We start from the raw sequence: 21,396 nt of genomic DNA on the forward strand, positions 1-21,396 counted from the left end.
GATCCAACACATACTTTATTAATTCGGTTATGTGGTTCTGATTTTACTGGTTTAGATTTGATTTGTGTCCGTATTCTAACAACAGCCTTCCCGGTAGGCAGAGGCAGGGCACTCCAGATCTAAATCCACATGCTCCTCGGATAACCTAATCTCTCATAAACTAAACAATTTTTTTTTAAACAAATTTTCATGGACATTTTTTTAATGATTTTCCAGCTTCCCGACCCATCCCTTTTTTGTTTTTAATACAAAAGAGCGCTGAGCCCAGAGAACTACAAAGAACTAATCAAAAGGGGATTCTTTTATCCTTTTTAACAATTCAACAGTTATCCATAGCCACAATCTCCATCCCCAGTAACAAATTGATGATTATGCAGATACAGGATATGCTGACTCAACATTGGCAAGTGAAGTTGAGCTATGTACATAGAAGTGGGAATGAAGCTGCGGATATCCTTGCAAAAATGGGAATTTCTAAATCAGCCGTTTATGATGTGTGCCCAGATGTTTTAAGCAAGGAAAAAAAAAAACCGGATCAGACTGGTTGGAGGACCGTGATCAGACCAGTCATATTAAAATAATATAATTTAATAGCTTTAATATTCAGAAATTTTCGTTTTCTCCATTTTCACAATCGGATTGCACTTTCAAGGGTTTGTGAAAATGAAATTAGTAGAGTTCTATTGAGTTCTTCAACAAGTTTTTACAAACACTCTCTGTTTCAAAAAAATAAAAATAAAGATCAGAAATATCATACTAACTGATATGCTAACTAGTCTAATACTTTTGTGCTTGAAGAATTTGTTCAGTTGAAGGATAACAGCAAAAACGTCTTAGAATTTTCTTCGTTGGCTTTTCCTTTAATTATTGCTTCATTCGAACTTATCTCTACGTCTATTCTGCACCTAATCCATATATCTATAGAACAGAGCCTATTTTTCTCTCTCATGAGCGAGAACATATACTTGTTGCTGGAATCTTACAAAAATGGCACCTGAAAGCGCCAAAATCACAGAGATGATTTGCTATTTCACAAGTAGAAGGAGAAAGTGGAATCTGAGTCTACGACCGTGAAGAATACAACGACTTGTGACTAGGATTAAAGAACAGAACGGGCGATCTGCGAGTTGCAACAGTGAAGATTGAAGGCTGAAGATTGCGAGTGACAGAGCAGAAATATCTAGCCAGCGATTGAAGGACTGGGGCAATAAAGTGAAGATTGATGTTGAAGATGAGAGGCTGCCGCCAAGATGTTAGGGATTTCAGATTTGGGGAGGGAAAGAGAACACATTGAACACTGAATGAATGGTTGAGGAGAGGCTTTCATTCGACTTCGACTATTTTTTAAAAAAATAAATTACACGACGTCGTTTTATGATGTGAAAGATTAAAAAAATTAAACCGAGTAACCCACTTTGATCAGCAGGTTACCTGGTTTTTATCGGTTTAACCGGTTTGATTCTGGTCCGGTTTAGGATTTAAACTAGACTAAATCACAGACCGGTTCACCAGTTTTCCGATTGAACCGACGAGTCCGTTCCCTTTTTTTTCCATTGGTTTCAAGGGCCCGTGTGAAGAAAGAGCTCTGGGATTAAATTCCCACCTGAGTTAGCTTTTGTTTTCTAGTTTGGGCTTAGCCCTCTTTTGTACCAAAAAATTTCCTTTTTCTCTCTCAGTGAAAAAATTACGGTATGAAATAATGGGCTGGCTCAATGAAACAAGGATATCTCCCCCCCCCAAAAAATATTTTGGGCCAGCGTTTAATGACACAAAGAGACAAAACCGAAACCAGAAGAATATAAGTGGGCCCAAAAAGGAAATGCAAAAAAAAAAAAAACAACAACCACCACAACAAGGGATTCTCAAATCTCAGGGGAACAAACGATATCCAGGGCCACACGACTGGGGTGGCGGGAGCTTTGGATATAATCCACAAATGATGAAGAAAATATATCTAGGCCACGTCAGCGGATAACATCCTAACTGACCAATCAGAGCAGTCCTTGTGGGATAGGCATGCGTCCCATTATCCAAACCACACATTTCTGCGCATATCTGAACCGCACAGCATTCCATCACCTCATTCACAATTCATACTCTTATATTTCCTCACTTCCCTGTCACAAACTGTGCAAATATCGAGTAAGACGCTGCAATGGCCACCGTCACCTCCTCCGCCGTCGCCGTCCCATCATTCAGTGGTCTCAGGGCCAATGCCGCCAAAGTTAACGGAGCCCAGAAGGTGATGGCTTCCCCATCCCCAAGGGTGAGCTCCGGCGTGAAGGCTTCCCTCAAGGAGGTCGGAGCAGCCGTTGTTGCCACCGCCGCAACCGCCATGATAGCCAGCAACGCCATGGCTCTTGAGGTGTTACTGGGTGGTGACGACGGATCTCTGGCTTTCATTCCCAAAGATTTCTCAGTGAGCTCCGGCGAGAAGATCGTGTTCAAGAACAATGCTGGTTTCCCCCACAACGTGGTGTTCGACGAGGACGAGATTCCCGGAGGAGTGGATGCTGCAAAGATCTCCATGTCTGAAGAAGATCTTCTGAACGGCCCCGGAGAGACCTACAGCGTCACCTTGACAGAGAAGGGAACCTACACTTTCTACTGTTCGCCTCACCAGGGAGCTGGTATGGTGGGCAAAGTCACTGTTAATTAATTAGAATGAAGCCTTCTTTTCTATGATTTTGTATGTTCGTTTTGTAACAGTGGTGTATGAGATGAACCATCAATATATATCAATTGCACTCTTGTAATTCGTTTGCTCTCACTTCTGCATTTTTAAGTGTAGACCTTGGAAGTTGGGGACGATTACCAATTGAAGGAAAAAAAGTAAGAAGTTAATTAAGAGGTATATGCATTGATAATTTAGAATTAGCGCCGCAATTAAATCGTAATGAGGCTTTGGGGGGGGGGGGGAGCGCATAAGTTCATAAAACACAGGCTTCCATTATTGCAACTGCATAATCAAGCCTAAAACAAATGGCATTCTTTATATGTTACAAGGATAATGCGGCTTTCTTTGGTTTATAATGTGCGATGATTTGCAACGTACACCCTTTTAATTGCATTCCATGCTGAATGAAAAATAGCTGAAGATTAATCCTCATGCTGTTCCTATATGATGCATCTGTCCAATTAGAAAATTTTTAAAATTAGGTCACTTGGGGGCATTCCGAGAATCGAACTCGGGACCTCTCGCACCCAAAGCGAGAATCATACCACTAGACAAATGCCCTGTTGATTGCGGTTGGTCCAATGTTAAACTGAGGGATTTGTCTCTTAACGGGAATAGGTACTGTGCTGCTGGCTATCTTGTTTGGGGCCAATAACCATCTGATAGCCCAAATATGGATGACTGCTTTTCTACCCGCTCGTCCCTTGTCAGATGAACTGGACGAAACCTGTGTTTATCTATCGTTCTTTCTCTCTTCTTCGTTTATTTAAATATTCATTTTTACTTCTGAAAATTTGAGGGAGAGGGGGATGTGAAGAGAGTTAAGATGTCTTAGCTTCAAAAGGATAGTGTTTGTTTTGCCAGCTCTCACTGAGGATGCATGGGTATGGACAAATTTTAAGGAACTGCATGTATTTTAACAGGGAGTAACAACATCAAAAGATTTAATTTTTATGGTATTCATTCCGTCAAACAAATGTCTAATCCATGTCATATGATAACGTCCAGAGTAAATTTGTCACATTATGCAGACCACACATTCCTGGGCATTTTCGAACCGCACAGTAAAAAGAATCGCAATTCATATTCTTAATCATTATACTTCCTCCCCTGTTTATCCCCTGCACCACAAAGTTGTCCGAATGTTGAGTTCATACAGAAGTCAAGATGGCCACCGTGACCTCTTCCGTCGTTGCAGTTCCATCATTCACTGGGCTCAGGCTAATGCCAGTGAAGTTAGCGGCAACTCAAAGGTGGTTGGGTCACCATGCCCAAAGGTGAGATTCGGCATTAAGGTTGCATTCAAAAGAGGTTGGAGCAGTTGTGGTGGCCACCGCCGCAAGTGCCGTTGTAGCTAGCAATGCCATGGCTCTCGAGGTTTTGCTGGGCGGTGACGACGGATATCTAGCTTTCTTTCCCAACGATTTCTCAGTGAGCTCCCGCGAGAAGATTGTGTTCAAGAACAACGCCGGTTTCCCGCACAACGTTGTGCTCGACGAGGATGAGATTCCAGGAGGAGTGCATACTCCCAAGATCTCCATGCCTGAAGAAGATCTTCACGATGGCCCCGGAGAGACCTACAGCGACACCCTGACGGAGAAGGGAACCTACATTTTCTACTGTGCCCCTCACCAAGGAACTGGTATGGTGGGCGAAGTCACCGCGTTAATTAATTTTGTAGCAATGGTATATGATTGAGGTTGATGATTGATGTCATGATATGTGAAATGCCTTCTTGTAATTCTGTTAGTCCAAATTCAATGTTTTAAACTGTAGAGACACTTGGAGTGTAGGACGCTTCCCCCTAACTAGAAAATAAGAATGTTCAGAAATTAGAGCTGGCATGGCAATCACAGGGAGGGACGTACCAATCGGTGACCTTGTGTTGTGGGATAAATGATTCAAAAAATGGAAGACTTCGCGTCCCACATTCAGGGCTACACGCAATAAATAATTAAGAACGAATTAATGAATGCGTGGTACACAACACAAGCCCACTAATCAATTTAATTAGTATATACAACTTGCATAGCGCGACCTATAGATTTGATTGCTTTGCATTCTAAACAGAAAGATAGCTCAAAATTCGGGGACGGGTGAGGCACCTGTAATATATATCGCCATGCACATCTAGTCTGGACCGGTCCGGTGATCCATTTGATACTTTTGACCCTTGAATGTTAGGCCACTACGTAGTGAGGACGTCAGGAAGGGTAGTCCGGCTGCCAAGTACCTTGCCCCCACGTCTGGAAAATTTTCGTGTCCAGGTATGGGACGTACCTTGCCATTCACATCTACATATATTGGATATTTCAGAAGGTGCCCCTGCAATAGACCGAACACGTTAGCTGTGTACTTCTTCCAGTTGTCACTCGCAATCTTGTTCACTTTCTTAACGCATTCCAAACTTTGGGGCTCCTTGAACCAATCATCAACCATCCCTAGATGTTCTGCCCACAAAGACATTCTATACCCGTAAACCTGCATATATAAACCATATTCAACATCATTGTTAAATGAGATCCTCTTATTTTTAATTGCTGAAAGTAAACTGGGGAATGTGTTGTCTTTGTACAAACCTGACCATGAGGATGTTCCCCTTTCCTTCCCCATGTATGATGGGGTTGATATGCGCCCATCGCTATCTCTGTATCTCTTGAACCGGCCAACGATCGTTGATTGATATTGGCAGAGCCAAGTAACACGTACTCGTCATCCACAATCATACCCTTGGCGTGCACGTAAATCATAAAGCGTTGGAACTTCTGTGAAGCTGAAACCTAATCATCCACAATGAATCTTGTTTCTGTTTTCTGTTATTTTTATGTTTTATTTTAAACAAGACAGGCTTGAGTGGTTACCATATCACAGATATTTGGAGTTGAATTACTTGAACCAAAAACTTCAGCCGGCAAATTCTCCCGACTTCCCAGACAGTAGAAATTGAGGTAGTCTCTTGGGCGTCTACTGTGAATGCGCATGGATTTCAACTCTTTTGCTATGATTTCATACATCATTTGCATAGTTTGTCCCTGATACAGTGAATTTACAGTATTTGACAATCAGAAAATGGCAATTGGCTCATAAACAAATTCTATAAACTAGGAACAAATTTCACACCATGTTACCTGCCAGAAAAGAATCTCTTGAACCGAGGCAGAAGAAGGGACGCCCTCAGGCCACATTGGTATGACAACATAAACAGCAAATCTCTCATTGGCTCTAATTTTGCTGACAATCTTCAATGCCAACTCCATAGGAATTAAATTGTCAGCACCTGATCATTGAACTTATTATTAGATAATCACAAAATGTCATAGGAATGTCAATCTCAAAACTTCTTGATAATTCCTTGCTCCCAAAATAGAATTTATGCCCTTAAAAAGACTCACAAGAAGGCAAGCACAGTATGGGAAATATAAGAAGCAAAACAAAGGTCAAAAAACCAGAATGCATTATTTGCATCCTAGCCAAATAACTTGTTTTAGCTATTAAAGTAAATGTTACAAGAAATTGCCAGTGACAAAAGTGGACATCAATGTTCTACCAAACCTGCTTCTTTGTAAGATGGCCATGCAAAAGACGATCCAACAAAATATTGATTCTCAATGTAAATAAAATGTTGAGCAGATCTGATAGCCTGTATGTATGCCGTTTGTACACTTTTGTCAATGACCAAATTTTTTGCACAAACAAGATTCTGCAACAATAAATAAAATGGAAATTAGTTTGAAATGGAATCTCAGTTTCATGTGTAATATATGTAGTCAAAGACCAAGTTTGATGGCAGATTATTTGATCCTATTAAAGTAACCTGAGCCTCCGCTTCATACACATCCTTAGGAAATCCTTTCAATGAGCCTGAATCTATTGATCGAAAAATCTGTCAAACAAATGAATTCAAGTAAACAAATTCCCGGTTGAAAGAAGGAGCAAGGAGAAACTTCAAAGATTGTAAACTAGTTAACCTGAACACGCCAGTTTTCAGGATCTTCTTCCTTTGAAACCCATAGATCTGGATTATCATTTGGAGTAAATGCAGAAGGACTAAGAATCCAAGAGATGCGTTCTAGCTTTATCAAAGAATCATCGTGCCAATGAGATACTTTTTTAAATTTTTGACCCAACTCGCGCCACTTGGTGGCTTTTCTCCAGCGTTGCTCAAAATTAGTAAGTATATCATATGCGGCAGGTCCCTCAATTTTGCAATGCAAATCATGCCATGGTTGCCTTGGACCCTTCGTTCCAACCTATTATTTAAATGAAAGGAAAAAGAAATTCCACTTGGTAGTTTGCACTAGCATTCTCAGATAATTCACTAAAAATTTAGACAAGGAAAGATGCTTATAAGGTTAGATGTGGAATCATATTAGCATCCTGCAAGATATTGAACAAAAATGAACCTTGCTGTTTAAGAGGAAGGAACAGCATGAACCTTTTACCATCAGTTGACTACTGCAACTTTGTACAAACCATCAAGTAATAATAATAACTGAACCCAAAACATTACATAAGGATTTTAATACACCAGGCCAACAGGATTATCAGCTCACAATACAATACATGAATATAGTAGCCAATAATCAATCTGATACAACTAATCAAATTGATATTTTTAATTAAAGGGAAATGAACCAGATCAGGATTGGAAATATCATATCTGTGTAACTTTATGTGTCATATAATGAAACAATACTGAATACTGCTCTTTCATTCAAATGTTGTATAAGGAAGTAGCACATTAACCCAAGACACAGAGTTTGCAATACATAAACAAAGCACAACACTCAACACAGAATAACGATCACCTACTTATAGAAAAAATGATCCCAGATTAGCCTGTCATTCCAGAGGCTACCAACTGCGTCTCTTTCTCTCTTCCCGCTCACCCCATCAATCCATCATTATTACATCCTTTGACTCCTTTCTAATGGGAATATACAACTTACTGCCAATGTAAACATTTGCTGGGAGATGATATACTTACAGGAAACGTAGGGTTGTGATAATCATCCTTATAAACAGTGTCAAGATCCCGGAAAAGTCGATGCTCAGGTGTGTCATACCGGCCATCACACAGGTCTAGACCACCTATAAATGCAGTTATCTTGCGGTTATTGCCTGGTGCTTGAGTATCCACAATCACACATTTCTGATGATGTGTAAAGAGGGTTCCAACAACCTGAAATTTGTCTCACAAATTATGAAGTGCCCGCAAGTCTGCAGGTTTTCAATAGCTATACAGTATAATTTTATATTAGGACCCCCTAGGCAGATCGTTTATAGAACAGCCGAGTGACACATGCAGGTTTGGACTTTGCGCCATATGAAATAAACTGAAGGAACCTCCATATGTTCATTGACATATACTGATACGGTCACACTGACAGAGTACAGGGTATAAAACCATGATGAAAATATGGAGGAACCTTCTGGGACAAACACTACAAGATATGGAAAAAGCTAATAAAGCATGCCTGCTGTTTGATAAGGCTAAGCTTACTGCTGGCATATCGAGGTGACAGCACACATAAAACCGATGAGTGTTTGAAAAATTTTCGGGTTTCTTCATCATGAGTGTGCATTACTCCATCCTGCAAGTATATATTTGACATGTAAGGTTGTAGAAAGCAAAACAAGCACCATATGGATTCAAGTGAACTGGAAATGAAACTGCTAAATGGCCCCAAACCAGTATTCCTCTGTTCAAGCAGCTTGCATGTGCAAAACCCCACCAAAAAATATAAGGGCAACAATAGCTGAATTCTTATATAAAATATGAACATGATTTAATGCGCTAGATACCAAAAGTCAGATACCATCATGTTGGCTCTTTAGACTAAATATTGGTGGAAACTTTTGGCTAATGAGACTCCACATATTAAATGAGAAGATATTGGCAATTGATCGTACTCGAGCAGAACATGGGCTACTAGATACAATTGTCACGAGAAGAATAAATCCATGAATCCACTACTAACATCAAATCTATATTTTAAATTGAATCGCCGCTATTGGAAAGATATAATTTCACCTTTAAAGGAGTGTTTACTGAATTCAAATTCAAGTGAGAATCTTAAAGAGTTAGAAAACAAGTATATTTACTGTGTCAAAAACAGAACGAACCACTAGATATGCTAATTCAAGCAAACGTCAACTGAACATTAAAAAAAAAATTGATCAGAAAAGTTATACCGTATTAATGAAAAATTTGCTGTGTGAAGTCTTATCATCCCAAACCAATAATAAAACTCGCGCACCTTCTCCTGACTTGTACTTTAGCAAATCACCCAAACTTAGATCGCCACCATTAGGTAAGGGCTTCGTCGGCTCCCTCACCAGCTTCACCTTATGGTAGATGGACCAGCCCACAATGTAAACCAAATGGTGCGCTTCTAAAATTGCATGACATATATCTTCCCAACATCGGCCATGCTGGAAGAAAGTACCATTCTCCAATTCAATTTTAGGCAACATCGACTCTGGAACGTGTGCGTCCTGATATAACGTCACCGATCCTCCATGACGCACCGGGAAATAAGAATCCCGCACCATGAAGCGGTCCGGATAGGGAGAAATTCCGTAATGGTACAGTGGACTATCCTCACATTTCGTGAATTTCATCTCAAGACGAATGGCACAATCTGGTTTTGGCGGTTTACCATAAGAACCAAGTATGGGGAACCAATTGCTGATGGGTTCACCAGATAAGATTCTCTGGGCAGAGACGGTAGCGACTCCGATGAGATCAGCGCCGAACAAGTCATTGTCCTTGACGTAGAACTCGACCCGCGAGACGGGATGAGCGAGAGGGATTTTGAAATGTTCATTCCACGTTGGATTCTGCGAGTTGGAGATGACACGAGTGCGAGCCACCGTAGCTTTGGCGAGGCAAACTTTTACGTAAGGATCGCTGGTAATGATTTGTCTATGACGATGGGGCTTCCGTCTACCGGAAAATGAAGTTGTGCAGGAGTTGAAGAGGGAAAAGAATTGACTGATACGCTCCGACAACAAGTCCATGTTTGGCAAACAGCGAGCCTCAAGAATTTTTAAATCAAGGTCCCCATGAAGGTAGACCACGTTGTCCGATTTATCTCCCACCATTGAAGCGTTAACTTGATCAAAATATTGTAACCTCCAATCTTAAATCGCAGAAAGATGTGATGTGTTTAGACCCTCTGAGATTGGCGTACGTCGTGAGGAATGCAGAGCGCAAACGGCCAGGCGGCTTCACCAGTGGGACATTTTCTCCGACGAAGAGCCAACGGCAAAACCGAAGGCCGCAACTACTCTTCTCGGGGATTGAATATATACGCTCTCATTCTGTTCCCTTTGGATCAACACGTGGAGGGAAAATGCTAACGCAAACGTGTTCTGGTTAAAATGTAAAACTACTTTCTTGGTGTGATGAAGTGAAAAAAATACACAAGAAAGGATTTCTGCTGTTGCATCGACATTGATTGGAGTCATATTTAGAAGGATCAAGTACAAGCTTCGATTGATAATTATTAATCTTGCGTCTTCCAAAAAGAGAAAGATTCCTACGAGGACCAAAGGAGAAGTTTGATTTGTGACGCGTTTTTAAGTCTTACTTTTCAAGATTCATTTTTATAGATCCAAAACTGACGTGAAAGCATCAATCCAGCGTGTCTCCTTGGATTGAACTGCCATGGATCCTCTCAATCTAATGCTTCATCAATTTCTTAATCCATGTCGTGCACTCATGTTCAGCCCGTGTGCTTTTTTTTCCTTAACGGTTTTGCTAATAAAATAGACATCTAAAGTCAAAGTCAGCAATTATGGTAACTGTGCCTTTTTTTTAAATGGACTTTTTTACTTTTTAGCTGAAAATAAAATAGAAAATGAAAAATTGTGTAAAATGGTATAATAGAAAAACAAAAAGGAGAAATATAATGAGGTTCAAGAAAGAAAAATAATTATTAAAAAATCCCAATAATAACCTAAACAGTTTATAATGATACGTGTCAAATAAAAAAAATATAATTTTTAAGATTTGTTTTGTAGTTTTTTTTTTTAAGATCTCATTGCAATTCTCTTGAGAAAATTTGTTACAGTTATTATTTATATCATTACATAGCTCCAGGTTGACTATCTTTTTTTTTTTTAAGTGAAGTCAGACTATCTCTTTTGCTAGTACTAATAACGTTTGAGCAGAAGCTAGAAAACGAAAATGGTTAAACATCATAAAGGGCACAATTGAACACGAGAATCTATGATGGACCACCCACCTTTTTTTCCCAATATATTTTGGGATAAAAGGACCACTCACTTCTACAATAAAGCATCAACGAAATGCCTATCCTTTGGACTAATTTTGCTAATAAATCTAAAATTGACACAAATGTAACGGACCAAATGCTTATGCTTTCACCCTTTCCACAAATATAAAGACAGAAAGGGAAGTAAGGGATTACACTGGGATTCAGATTACAGTTCCTGAACTGGAACACATCCAAAACGCTTATGACCGTAAAAAACCAACATTTAATGTTCGTAATTTTTTTCATCCGAATCCCAGACAGAGCGAGACTATTCAGTACCCGGAAAAATTACGACACTGCATGAACTTAAACATCTTGTTTCTTTCTCAAAAACTTAGCTGAAGGTGACGTTGGGACAAATAACAGCCACTGCCACTGAAATGATACGAACCACCACACAGCCAGGCAAGGAAGAAGCCAGGTGGGGTGTTTTGCACATTTTGAGAAAATAATGATGATGATAATAATCTTTAGAATTAGGGCTCCAAGCAATTTCCGTTCACGTCACTTGAAATGGGGGGCGCCCTCCATATGAACGTACTTTGAACAAAAGCGACCATCTGCAAACAAAATTCATTTAGGAAAACAGAGTCATATGGAGGTAAATGAAAAACTGATACAGGGTAATATGAATACTATCGAAATGAGAGGAAAATGCATGAGATTCATTATTCAAAATCTTGTCGAGATTTTGCTTAGTTCCTTATTAAGAGTAGATATCATAGTAGTATTGACGAAATGGAAACAAGGACAACGACAGGTCAATGAATGAATTTTGTCGGGAGTTAATGCCCTATAGGTCAATTAGCCAATTGATTTTGACATCAAAGGAGCAGCTTTATCTTACCCCGTAAATTCCTTAAGAAATCAGGCAAGTTAGGATGTGATTGTTTGGACCAATTCACCGCTAAATATCGAAGATATGAAAAACTCGGGGGATTCAGTCTATCTTCTCGGCCATAAGTGATAAAAGCCTATAACCGATCTCACCCCCCTGAGCTAAAATAAACAAATATTGTCTCTTCGTGGAAATTCCATAAAATAAACAATAAATATTATAGATTCCTTATCTGGCATAGACAAATTAGGAATTAAAATCTAGATTCCAGACACAAGATTTGTAGCTCTTGAAGCTCACTAACTTTGTCCCAGTACAAGACACAAATAATCATAGGACTCTGATTTCCAATATCCGGAAAGAAAAAAAAAACGAGTTGGTATTTCCAATAATAGCCTTACCGAAGCAAATCCAATGCACATTATACTGAAGCCAGGAAAGTTGAAAGGTGCCCTTTCAGACAGGAAGAGAGCTGCAAAATGAGGGGAGAAATTGCTCTGTTAATAGATTTCAACAGCAACTGAAACCTAGTACAACATAATGACATTTCACTTGCCTGTCAAAGGAGAGAAAGCCAAAGGAGAAACAACATGCGCAAATGAACAAACACCCGAAACACAACCTTGAGCCTTTCCCTGAATGAAAACCAGGTAGATCAGCATTATATATGTGGGGCAAATATTGCGGTGAATCAAATTCCTCTGTCTCAGGCCAGCTTTCAGATGACCTTTGAATTTGATTGCCATGCCACAAACAAGATTAAGAGGGGATATCGCATATCCATGAATTTAACTGATTCAACAACAGTACACTGTCCTAATAATTCAATATTAATGAACAAGTATTGGTACTTAGTTTAACAGACCAACCTGCTCACAGGGACGAACATGTTTGGATACGAGACTGCGCATCTGCAAATTGCAACATGAATTGGACAAATTCAAGCTTTGAACAAATAGTTTGTTCAGAGACAAGAGAAAGAAATATTTATTCAATGAAAGGAATACATTAAGAAGACAAGTTGAGAAAGAAACTCACGCAAGGATGTGCAAAAACAATTAACACTGAGAACATGGCAGCAGCATAAGGAACCTGTTGATTTTCAAAATGTTAATACTTAGTAATAGCACGAAATTAAGAGAAAAAAAATTGTTATTGGCATTGACGTTGTAAAATACGTACCCAGGAAGCCCAAGCAATGCTGTAAATGAACATCTGCATTCCAATACACATATTATAATTGATAACTTGACAAATGCGTTGACTTCATATGATTGAACAGAAATTAAAAATATGCTCACATGTAGACAGCTGAAAAAAAGTCCTATTGAAAGCAGCCTTGCCTCTCCCAAAGTTGGAGCCAGAATGGGCATAAGAAGAAGCTGTGGCAGTGTTTAATGTTTAGATTCACAGCAAAATAAAGGAAACTGAAGACTAAGAAAGAAATAGATGCAAATGGTTAAGGATGGTTCACAAAAGAACAACCTGTGAAACAGTCCCTGCAATTCCGGTAATGACCATTAAATCAGCAAACTGATTCTTGTCAAAATGAAACCGAGCCTTTAAGTAATACTGCACAAAAAAGATTTATCACCACTGCCCTATATAGGATATGTAGATCAGAAGAGCAAGAAGGAAGAAAATCAGAAAGTACCATTAATGAACCATGAAGTCCAACATCGGCAAGGTTGTTGAAAAATGCAACAATTGCTGCTTGCGTAACAATCAAGCTGCAATTTGGATTGAACATATACAATTATCACACACAGTACATAGACTCCCGTTTCTTACTATACAACGTTCTACAAAAAACACAGGAGGAATGCTCACTCTTATAACTTGCGTGCAAAATAATTAACCAATGAAACAAGCAGTTTATCTGAAAAAGTAGGCCTCAAACTTGAGGGCGAAAGGAAGAGAAAGTAAGGCAATGAAAAGTGACACACCTGCTGCCCAGCAATGAGGTTAAGTCCTTCAAGGAAGGCAATGTTTTAAAGGGATTCACATTTGATTTTGGGAGGGCATCGATTTTGGGAGTCTTGAGCTTTGCTTGTGAAGTGAGTGGAGTAGAAAGATTCTGATCGATGATTGAATCCGGAAGGAACAGTCTCATGTACGCCGCTGCGATCACCGCCACAAGAGTAGAAACCTATCGCAGGAACATTATGATGATTGATAAAATAGAAAAGTAGGATGCGATTCGCGGAGAAAAGAGTAAGTAGTCACCTGGAAAGTGTGGCCAGTGGTAAGGAATCGAGCCGATAAGGTGCCACAGACGAATGCAGCGGATCCAATACCCGTAAGGATTCCAAATGCAGCAGCTCGACGCCCTTCGCTCACATTATCCGCCTGAAATAAAACTATTGATTGTCAAAAACAAAAATCTCCTGCATTTTTAAAATCTCGCAGGTGAGAGCTAAGAATAAGCCGGTTTACCACATAAGCTAGAGCGAGGCAAGGGACACTTCCTTCACAAATCATGGAAACGAGAGTCTTGAAGACGTAGTAAGCGTAGAAGAATTTCTGTGTCCTGCTGTAAGCTAATATGGCTGTCACAAGAACCAGACATGATCAAGAGAGTGAAACGACATTGGGTATTTGTTAACTGACTCCTCGTACGAATACTATGAATGATGAAGCACGTAATAAAGCGGAGATACCTAAAGGAAGAATGGTGAGAGTCATGGGGATTGTGAGGATAGCCTTTCTGCCATATATATCAGAGAAATTGCCCAACAGAGGCATCATCACGAGCGTTCCCAGTCCTATGACCTGCTCCAATGCAATCACACGACTTAAAGTTTGTATAATGATGAAGTTAGGATTAAGAAGAAGGTAGAATCAATGTAATGCGTTAGCTCGTTGGAAATGACCAAGTGAGTGAACAGGAGACAGAACATGCAGTAGTGGGTTGGCCAGTGAAGGAAACAACCTTGTGAGAAATTATTGAATTAGTGTTTTTTCTCTCTCTCTCTCTCTCTTTTTTTTTTTATAATTTTAGAAGCTAAAGACATTAGGAGTTTTGGCGTTTTGGGGTATGTTGTATTGGGCCGGGCCTGGGGTCTTATAGAACAAGAGTCAATTGGGTTTGGAGCCCACCAAAAAGGCGTACATAATAAAAGCAAGGGCGTCCCGTGTACGGTGAACAAGCCGCAAGGCGCAAAGGAAGATCAAGAAACGACGAAAAGCGAAAGCGGAGCAGAAGGAATGTGGGACCCGAAAGTTACAGAGTGAGGGAGAGCATTATAGTGTACGGTGCCCCTGCCCCTCGTAGAAACCGGGGAGGGATTGGTGGGCCACCCTTTTCAATTGTTAGTTGACCGTTGAAGAAAATGGTGTTAAAAACCGGACACGAAAGAAATTGGATGGAAATTTCTTTGAAACGGACAAACGATGAGGGACGTAATTCCTGTATCGAAGGGGATGTCTCGCCTTTTAGAGGATTTGCAGAATAGAATTAGATGGAACTTTTCCTAAATTATATAATTAATAAAAAAGATCTTATATTGATGCTAATATTCAGTGTAAAAAAAACCGGACCGGACCGGCCGGTTCAACCGGTAAACCGGTCAGTGGTCCGGTCCGGTTCATAAGCTAAATCGGGGACCGGTTCAAACCGGATTGAACTGGTCAAACCGGTGTGAACCGGTGAAAACCGGTATGAACCGGTATTGAACCGGTTTAAATAAATATATTAATATTTATCCTATTTTTTCTCATTTAACTCCTAATATCTCAATTATTATAGATTTAAATGAATTTTGATGATGAGTTTGGCATCAATAACTATTAATTTTAGTTATTGAAAAAATTATAAAGATCAAAATTCTCAATATTGTTGTACTTTATTATTATTACAATCAAATTCTTATTGTATTTCTTTATATTTTGTTATTAGTAATTACTATTATTGTTATATTTTGTCATTTTTAATTAAATTAAATTATTTTAATATGACCGGTTTGATCCCGAGTTAACCCCCGTCTGACCCATTAACTCTTGAACCACTACCTCAACCGGTTTAGTGTCGGGTCCGGTTTTTTGTTCCTTGCTAATATTCGTATATCTATATAATTTATAAAATATATGAGGCCATGCTAATCCATGCGTACATTTTATATTTCATAGTTAACTTACACTCTAGATATTCAAAATCAGTAGATGCCACATCACTTTCATTGTGATTTAATATCACCATCATTATTTTCACTTTAAACCGATATGTGTGTGTGTATTACATTTTTTCAAGTTAAAGAAAAGTAAAGTTCCTCTGACTTTGATTTCTTTAGGGGAAAAAATTAAAAGCATGAAGAGGGGGGGGGGGGAACACATTTCTTATATTCTCTTAGTCCATGTGTCGTTATTCTCTCATTCACTTAAAGGCCACTTTAATTATACATGTGAGTTAGTAAATTAACAGAGAATAAGCCATACTGTCCATTAATTTTTTTCTATTATGTATTATTGGAGACATGCTATTCATTAACTAATCTGGTGCAGCAGAACAGGAAACGCACAGTTCCGACGAAACACTAGCTGGTTCGTTGATTGAGGCACACCCTCTTACAAGCAAATAGCAACAGGCACGATGCTTATGACAGCATATCATGGATTAATTAATGAGCAAATTAAAGATACAAATGTGGTTTAAGGTTAGATTAATATTAAAACAAAAGCTGAGAAGACAAAGAAGGAGAATATAGTAGGATATATGGTAAAGAAGGAAGGAGATAAGTAAGGAGAAGAACTGACCGCTTGCTGAAAACCAGTGAGGTAAATAGCAAGAGAGCACTCGTCTTGTCCGGGGCAAAGGGCGGCCATGGTGACGTCGGTGATGGCCGGAACCACCATGAAGGACGAGAAGTTATGCAGAAACACCATCATCAACAGGTGACTCAACCCTCCCTTCAATCCCTCCATGTCGCCTTCTCCGATCGATCACCACCTCTCCTACGCACTACTTCACTCTCGGCTAGCTAAGCAAATAGCTATCTAGCTATCTATCCCTTTACCAATACAGCAAGCTTACAATGAAAGCCACCCGCCTCTTTTATATGTGGTTTCAGCCTCTCACTTCACTCCAAGTACATTCACTTTACTTCAAAGCACCATATATTACAGCTGCTGCTGATGTAGGACTCTGACCCGGCCTCGGCTGCTCCAATCATATGTGAGACCAAGCGTATTTGGTAGTGCCCATTGCTTTACGTGATATATTAATTGCCCGTTACAATATAACCTCCCACTGCGAGGTAGTTAATTAATACTAGCAATATTACACCAGCTATGTGTTTCTTTTGTGCACCGCAAGCCCCAATCACTAGCCTCTGATTTGGTGCCCATTAGTGGCCATTATTCGTAGTACTAATATTCATTTAAAGAAAATAGGCACATATTGTAAGAAATATTCTCGGCTGAAATGAATTGTTTAAATGAGAGATTAATAATTGAAATAAGGGTTGGAATAATGACAAAGAAAGGAATGCGTAGCGTCTAAGAATGAGGAAGGAAACTGGGGAGATTAAGTTACTCCTTACGGGGAGAGGCGTGTAAGTTTAATGTCGGAGGCTAATCCTGCAAAAGCCAACATTTGCATCTTCCTCCATACCCCGGGCCCAATCCAAACCTTTGTCTTATCCTCCTCTTCACCATTTATGAGTTCTCATATATATATATATATATATATATATATAATTGATTAAACATGCTTTCCACGGTCCTAAAGTTTGAGTATTTATTTTGATGTTAAATATAAGAGATTAATTTATTTATTTTTTTCCAAATTTCTGAATTTTTTATTATTGATTAACTTGATTATTATTTTTTTAATATTCATAAATCTGTTATCTAACCCTTGGATCTAGAGATAGTAGTATCTTATATCAGCGACAAGAGTACATGACATGGTGAGAATATTCTTATTAATTAAAAGAACTGTACGGTTCAAACTGTTATTGCTGGATCGCGTATCTCGCAATTCACTTTTTTCTGAACGAAATCATAGGACAAGGGGAGGGGAAGGGCGGGCGGGCGGGCGAGGGGGCCCATGATCGATTGTCATCCAATTGAGCTACCGATTCATGAGTGCTTTCACTTGGGCGTGATTGATTGTCGTCCAAATATATGTGTGTATTATGAGAAACTATTGAAAGTCGTGTTATTTCTGGACTCTGATATATATGATGTTTTTTTACTCTTATTTATAAATTATTTTTAATATATTTTATACTGATAAACAAATTTTAAATTTTATTAATTCTTATTCAAAATTTAATAAATTTTCAACTTTATTACTATTTAATATACATTATACTTCACGTAAATAAAATCAACATAATAATAAATAAAAAATAAAATTATACATCCGTATAAAAAATTTCTTTTAGTGTCCTATAAATATAACTAAAAAATGTTTTCTCTCCCTCTGTCCTATAAATAAAGCCAAAAAAGTATGATGTAACTTATCATCTCACGGTGCAAAATATGGGCCTGCAGCATTATGATTGACAACAAAAATTTTCATTCTTGTGATTAATCATTGAGATAAAGGAAGAATATATAGGGAGTAATTAACATCGAAGGGTCATTTTCTGCCCAGAAAATTTGGGGAGTTTTCCGTTATTACGGCTACTACATGTTTACTCTAATATGACCATCCCCCATAAATGATGTATTAAGAAACCATCGATACGTATTACATACTACTATCTCAATATTTTAGTGGAGAGGTGGTCCGTCCTACGTAAGTACAAATATCTTCCGTCTAGTAAATTCAGCAGCATTAATTGATTATATCTTTCATGTCCAGATACAAGGAAATAGCTAATTTTTCCTACAATATAGCAAATAAATAAGAGTTGGTAATTGCTAATTATAACTAACAGTTTTGGATATATATTAACTATATTAATGAGTTTTAGTTATAGCTATACTCAAGTGATCATGTTCACAGTCTAAATCCAAATTTAATTTTGTTTTCAGGAGAGACGTCTAAATACTATAAATTATGAGTATTTATTAGCATACGATGACCATTAGATTTTTTTTTGGCCAATTCCACTTTAGCGCTCATCGTCTTGATGAAATTGTGTGGGGGTAAGGGGTCTTCATCTCAGGATATAACTTGCTAGCTTGCATCAACCATCAAGTCAAATATTTACTAATTTATCTTGACAAATATCGATCGATTTAGCTAATTTGACTGATTTTATTATGAATCGGTGGCATCCCTGATCCGTTAATTATCTCGCGAATTAATTATCACTTTCTTATCAAGCAACCCTAAAACCAGTTCCATTTTTCAAGGGAACTTTAAAAATATGTTTGAGCCACTAACATCGATTGTTTTTTTTAATGTAATTAAATCCAATCCTGTGGTAATAATTTGTAAACTTTCAAAATCATTTATACATCAAGGTAAAAAAAAAAAATCATTTGTACATACGGAACCCCATTCCCCATCCTGACAAGGTGCAGCGCAGAACGTAAACGATAATGAAAACAAACCATGAAAAGCAAAAACACAACTCAGAATACATATAAAAGAAATTATCAGATTGGTGGTGGCCGAGGATTCGATCGAAGAGGCGGCGGAGGAGCCATGTTTCGTCTCTTCCACAGATTAATTTGTCTTTGGTTGCAAAGCTACAATGGGCTCAGAGAATGAGATTAGGGTCTCATCGTCTTCATCATCCTCCGGCGCCACCACATGAGCCTTCCAATCAAAATTAGCCAAAGCGCCACGTGCACTTGCAAACCGCTTCATCTGGCTAAGTTCCGGCGCTGCTACGGCGGCTGATCCGCCGTCAACCTCCGCAGCACGGGACGATTTCCTCTGATCTCTCCAGAATATCCTCCTAAACGTCGACGTTTGCTTCTTATTCTTAGCCTTCGACACACTTCTGATAAGTGGCCTCGATTTCTGTACACTACTGGGGAGCGTTATACGCTTGGATTTGGCTTTCTTAACGCGTTGCCGATGCTGGCGCTTCTTGTTCTTGATCTGTCCCATGCACGACACGGTTGGTGAAGTGGGTTCAAGAGATCTGGTACTTCCATTGCCTGAGCTTCCATACTTGGATCTCCTTCTTCTAGCTTCATCGGGAATCATCATTATTGATCCCTTCGGACCACCATGTTTATGATATTTGTGAACAACTTGGTGATCCCTCCTTGGGCTGAACGGGTGGTTCTGAAATGTCAGTGCCCCTGTTACTGCCTTGGGCAGTAGTGTCTTCAATATCTTCTTTAGCTCTTGTTGTTTCGACATTTCTTTGATTCCCAGTTCGAAATGGATCGTTATTATATAGATGCGGAGCAAGTTACAGCATCGAAAGGACCATGTTGATCAAGTAAATTTGTTTACATAGTTTGAATTTGTCAAGGATGACACGGAGGGGTTTGGGTCAGATCAAGTAGGAATGACTGGGGCAAACCCTCTTTATCATCAGTCTTCACCAATTAAATATAGCTCAATAAGTGATCGAAAAGGAAATAGAACTGATTATGAGATAGACAGTACGTATTATCGTCTATGAAAATTTTTTTATAGGCATCAATAATCCTAATGTAGACTCCTTTTTATTAATGCAGAGTTTAAGCATGACATGCTATTCATAATTTACAAATAACACAGTTTTTATATATAAATATAGGTGGAAATTTTCTAAATCTATGATGAAATGTTATATAGTTGGAAATATAGAAATATGCCAATAAATGAGAAACCACTAGTCGCAATTTCACGTGGACTTGCCGCCTTATTCCCCGCTTAAAATCTTTATGTAATTAATCAAACGTCCATTTCTCACTTCTCTTCCCTTAAATATGGCCTATATATTCAAAACCAGTTTCAGTACTGATTATCTTGATGAACACTCTAAGTTCATCAAATCTGGATCGTTCATAGTTAATTTGAACAGTCCAAATTTAAAATCTCTAATTAATTATTTTTAAATAAAAAATTATTTTTTGAAAAAAATGATAATTAAGAAATTATCTCTATTTTAGATTCTATATATATTAAAATAATTATTTTGAATAAATTAAAAAAAATCAAATCTGAACCATCTAAATAAAATATGAACAATTCAGAGTTTAAAGTGCTCCTCCTAATACCATATATATTCATACCACATGAACAGTTCAACTGAAGTAAAAAAAAATATCATATGAATAGTTGAATGCTGACGTACGATTAAATTAATTGCTGTCATGACTTTTTCCATGATGGAGCAATTTGAATCCGTAAAATAATTTAATTTAATTAGCTGCCACTTCAAAGATCTCATGCATGGTGGATTGCCCACTTGCTCTTGATGGATAACGAAACTACTAATATCGATTTCCTTTTTATTTTTTTTCTTTTTCTAATCCTATCTTGCGATATTTATTTGAACACTGTCAAAAATCAAAATCATTTATACACAGATTAATTTCTCTCTTGGGATGCAAAGCCCATAGGTTCAGCGAATGAGATTAGGTTTCCCAATTATTTAATTTAGTTGCCAGTTGCCACTTTTAATATAATTAATAAAAAGGTGGATCAAGCTAAAAAATCTGCTCATTTAAAACTTGGTCAATTTACGCCTGTTTAA

General features: G+C 38.4%; 3 protein-coding genes, 1 non-coding gene and 2 pseudogenes across 4 annotated transcripts; 2 read left to right on the plus strand and 4 right to left on the minus strand.

The window, feature by feature from the left end:
• Positions 1 to 2,108: 2,108 nt before the first annotated feature.
• LOC114740574 (plastocyanin B'/B'') lies at positions 2,109 to 2,758 on the plus strand. The gene has a single exon (XM_028928740.1). The coding sequence runs from the start codon at positions 2,156 to 2,158 to the stop codon at positions 2,657 to 2,659; it is 504 nt and encodes a 167-aa protein (XP_028784573.1). The 5' UTR covers positions 2,109 to 2,155; the 3' UTR covers positions 2,660 to 2,758.
• Positions 2,759 to 3,167: 409 nt separating this feature from the next.
• On the minus strand, positions 3,168 to 3,238 carry TRNAP-UGG (transfer RNA proline (anticodon UGG)). Its single transcript has one exon. It is a non-coding gene; the product is annotated as a tRNA-Pro (tRNA).
• A 504-nt stretch (positions 3,239 to 3,742) lies between these two features.
• On the plus strand, positions 3,743 to 4,475 carry LOC114740720 (plastocyanin B'/B''-like; annotated as a pseudogene).
• Positions 4,476 to 4,607: 132 nt separating this feature from the next.
• Positions 4,608 to 9,972, minus strand: LOC114740721 (phospholipase D delta-like; annotated as a pseudogene).
• Positions 9,973 to 11,003: 1,031 nt separating this feature from the next.
• Positions 11,004 to 16,861, minus strand: LOC114740668 (tetracycline resistance protein, class E). The gene is made up of 14 exons (XM_028928871.1): positions 16,553 to 16,861; positions 14,461 to 14,572; positions 14,237 to 14,349; positions 14,027 to 14,149; positions 13,747 to 13,949; positions 13,455 to 13,530; positions 13,286 to 13,372; positions 13,102 to 13,182; positions 12,983 to 13,015; positions 12,839 to 12,892; positions 12,670 to 12,711; positions 12,357 to 12,435; positions 12,202 to 12,272; positions 11,004 to 11,522 (listed from the first exon to the last, which is right to left on the minus strand). Exons 1-14 carry the CDS (start codon positions 16,718 to 16,720, stop codon positions 11,439 to 11,441), a joined length of 1,326 nt encoding a protein of 441 aa, XP_028784704.1. The 5' UTR covers positions 16,721 to 16,861; the 3' UTR covers positions 11,004 to 11,438.
• Positions 16,862 to 19,421: 2,560 nt separating this feature from the next.
• On the minus strand, positions 19,422 to 20,101 carry LOC114740593 (uncharacterized protein At1g76070-like). The gene has a single exon (XM_028928764.1). It carries the CDS (start codon positions 20,067 to 20,069, stop codon positions 19,422 to 19,424), a length of 648 nt encoding a protein of 215 aa, XP_028784597.1. The 5' UTR covers positions 20,070 to 20,101.
• Between the last annotated feature and the right edge of the window lie 1,295 nt (positions 20,102 to 21,396).

This window comes from Neltuma alba, unplaced genomic scaffold (assembly GCF_004799145.2).
Source record: "Neltuma alba isolate B1F8T4 unplaced genomic scaffold, ASM479914v2 tig00003186_pilon, whole genome shotgun sequence".
NCBI classification, from domain to species: domain Eukaryota; kingdom Viridiplantae; phylum Streptophyta; class Magnoliopsida; order Fabales; family Fabaceae; genus Neltuma; species Neltuma alba.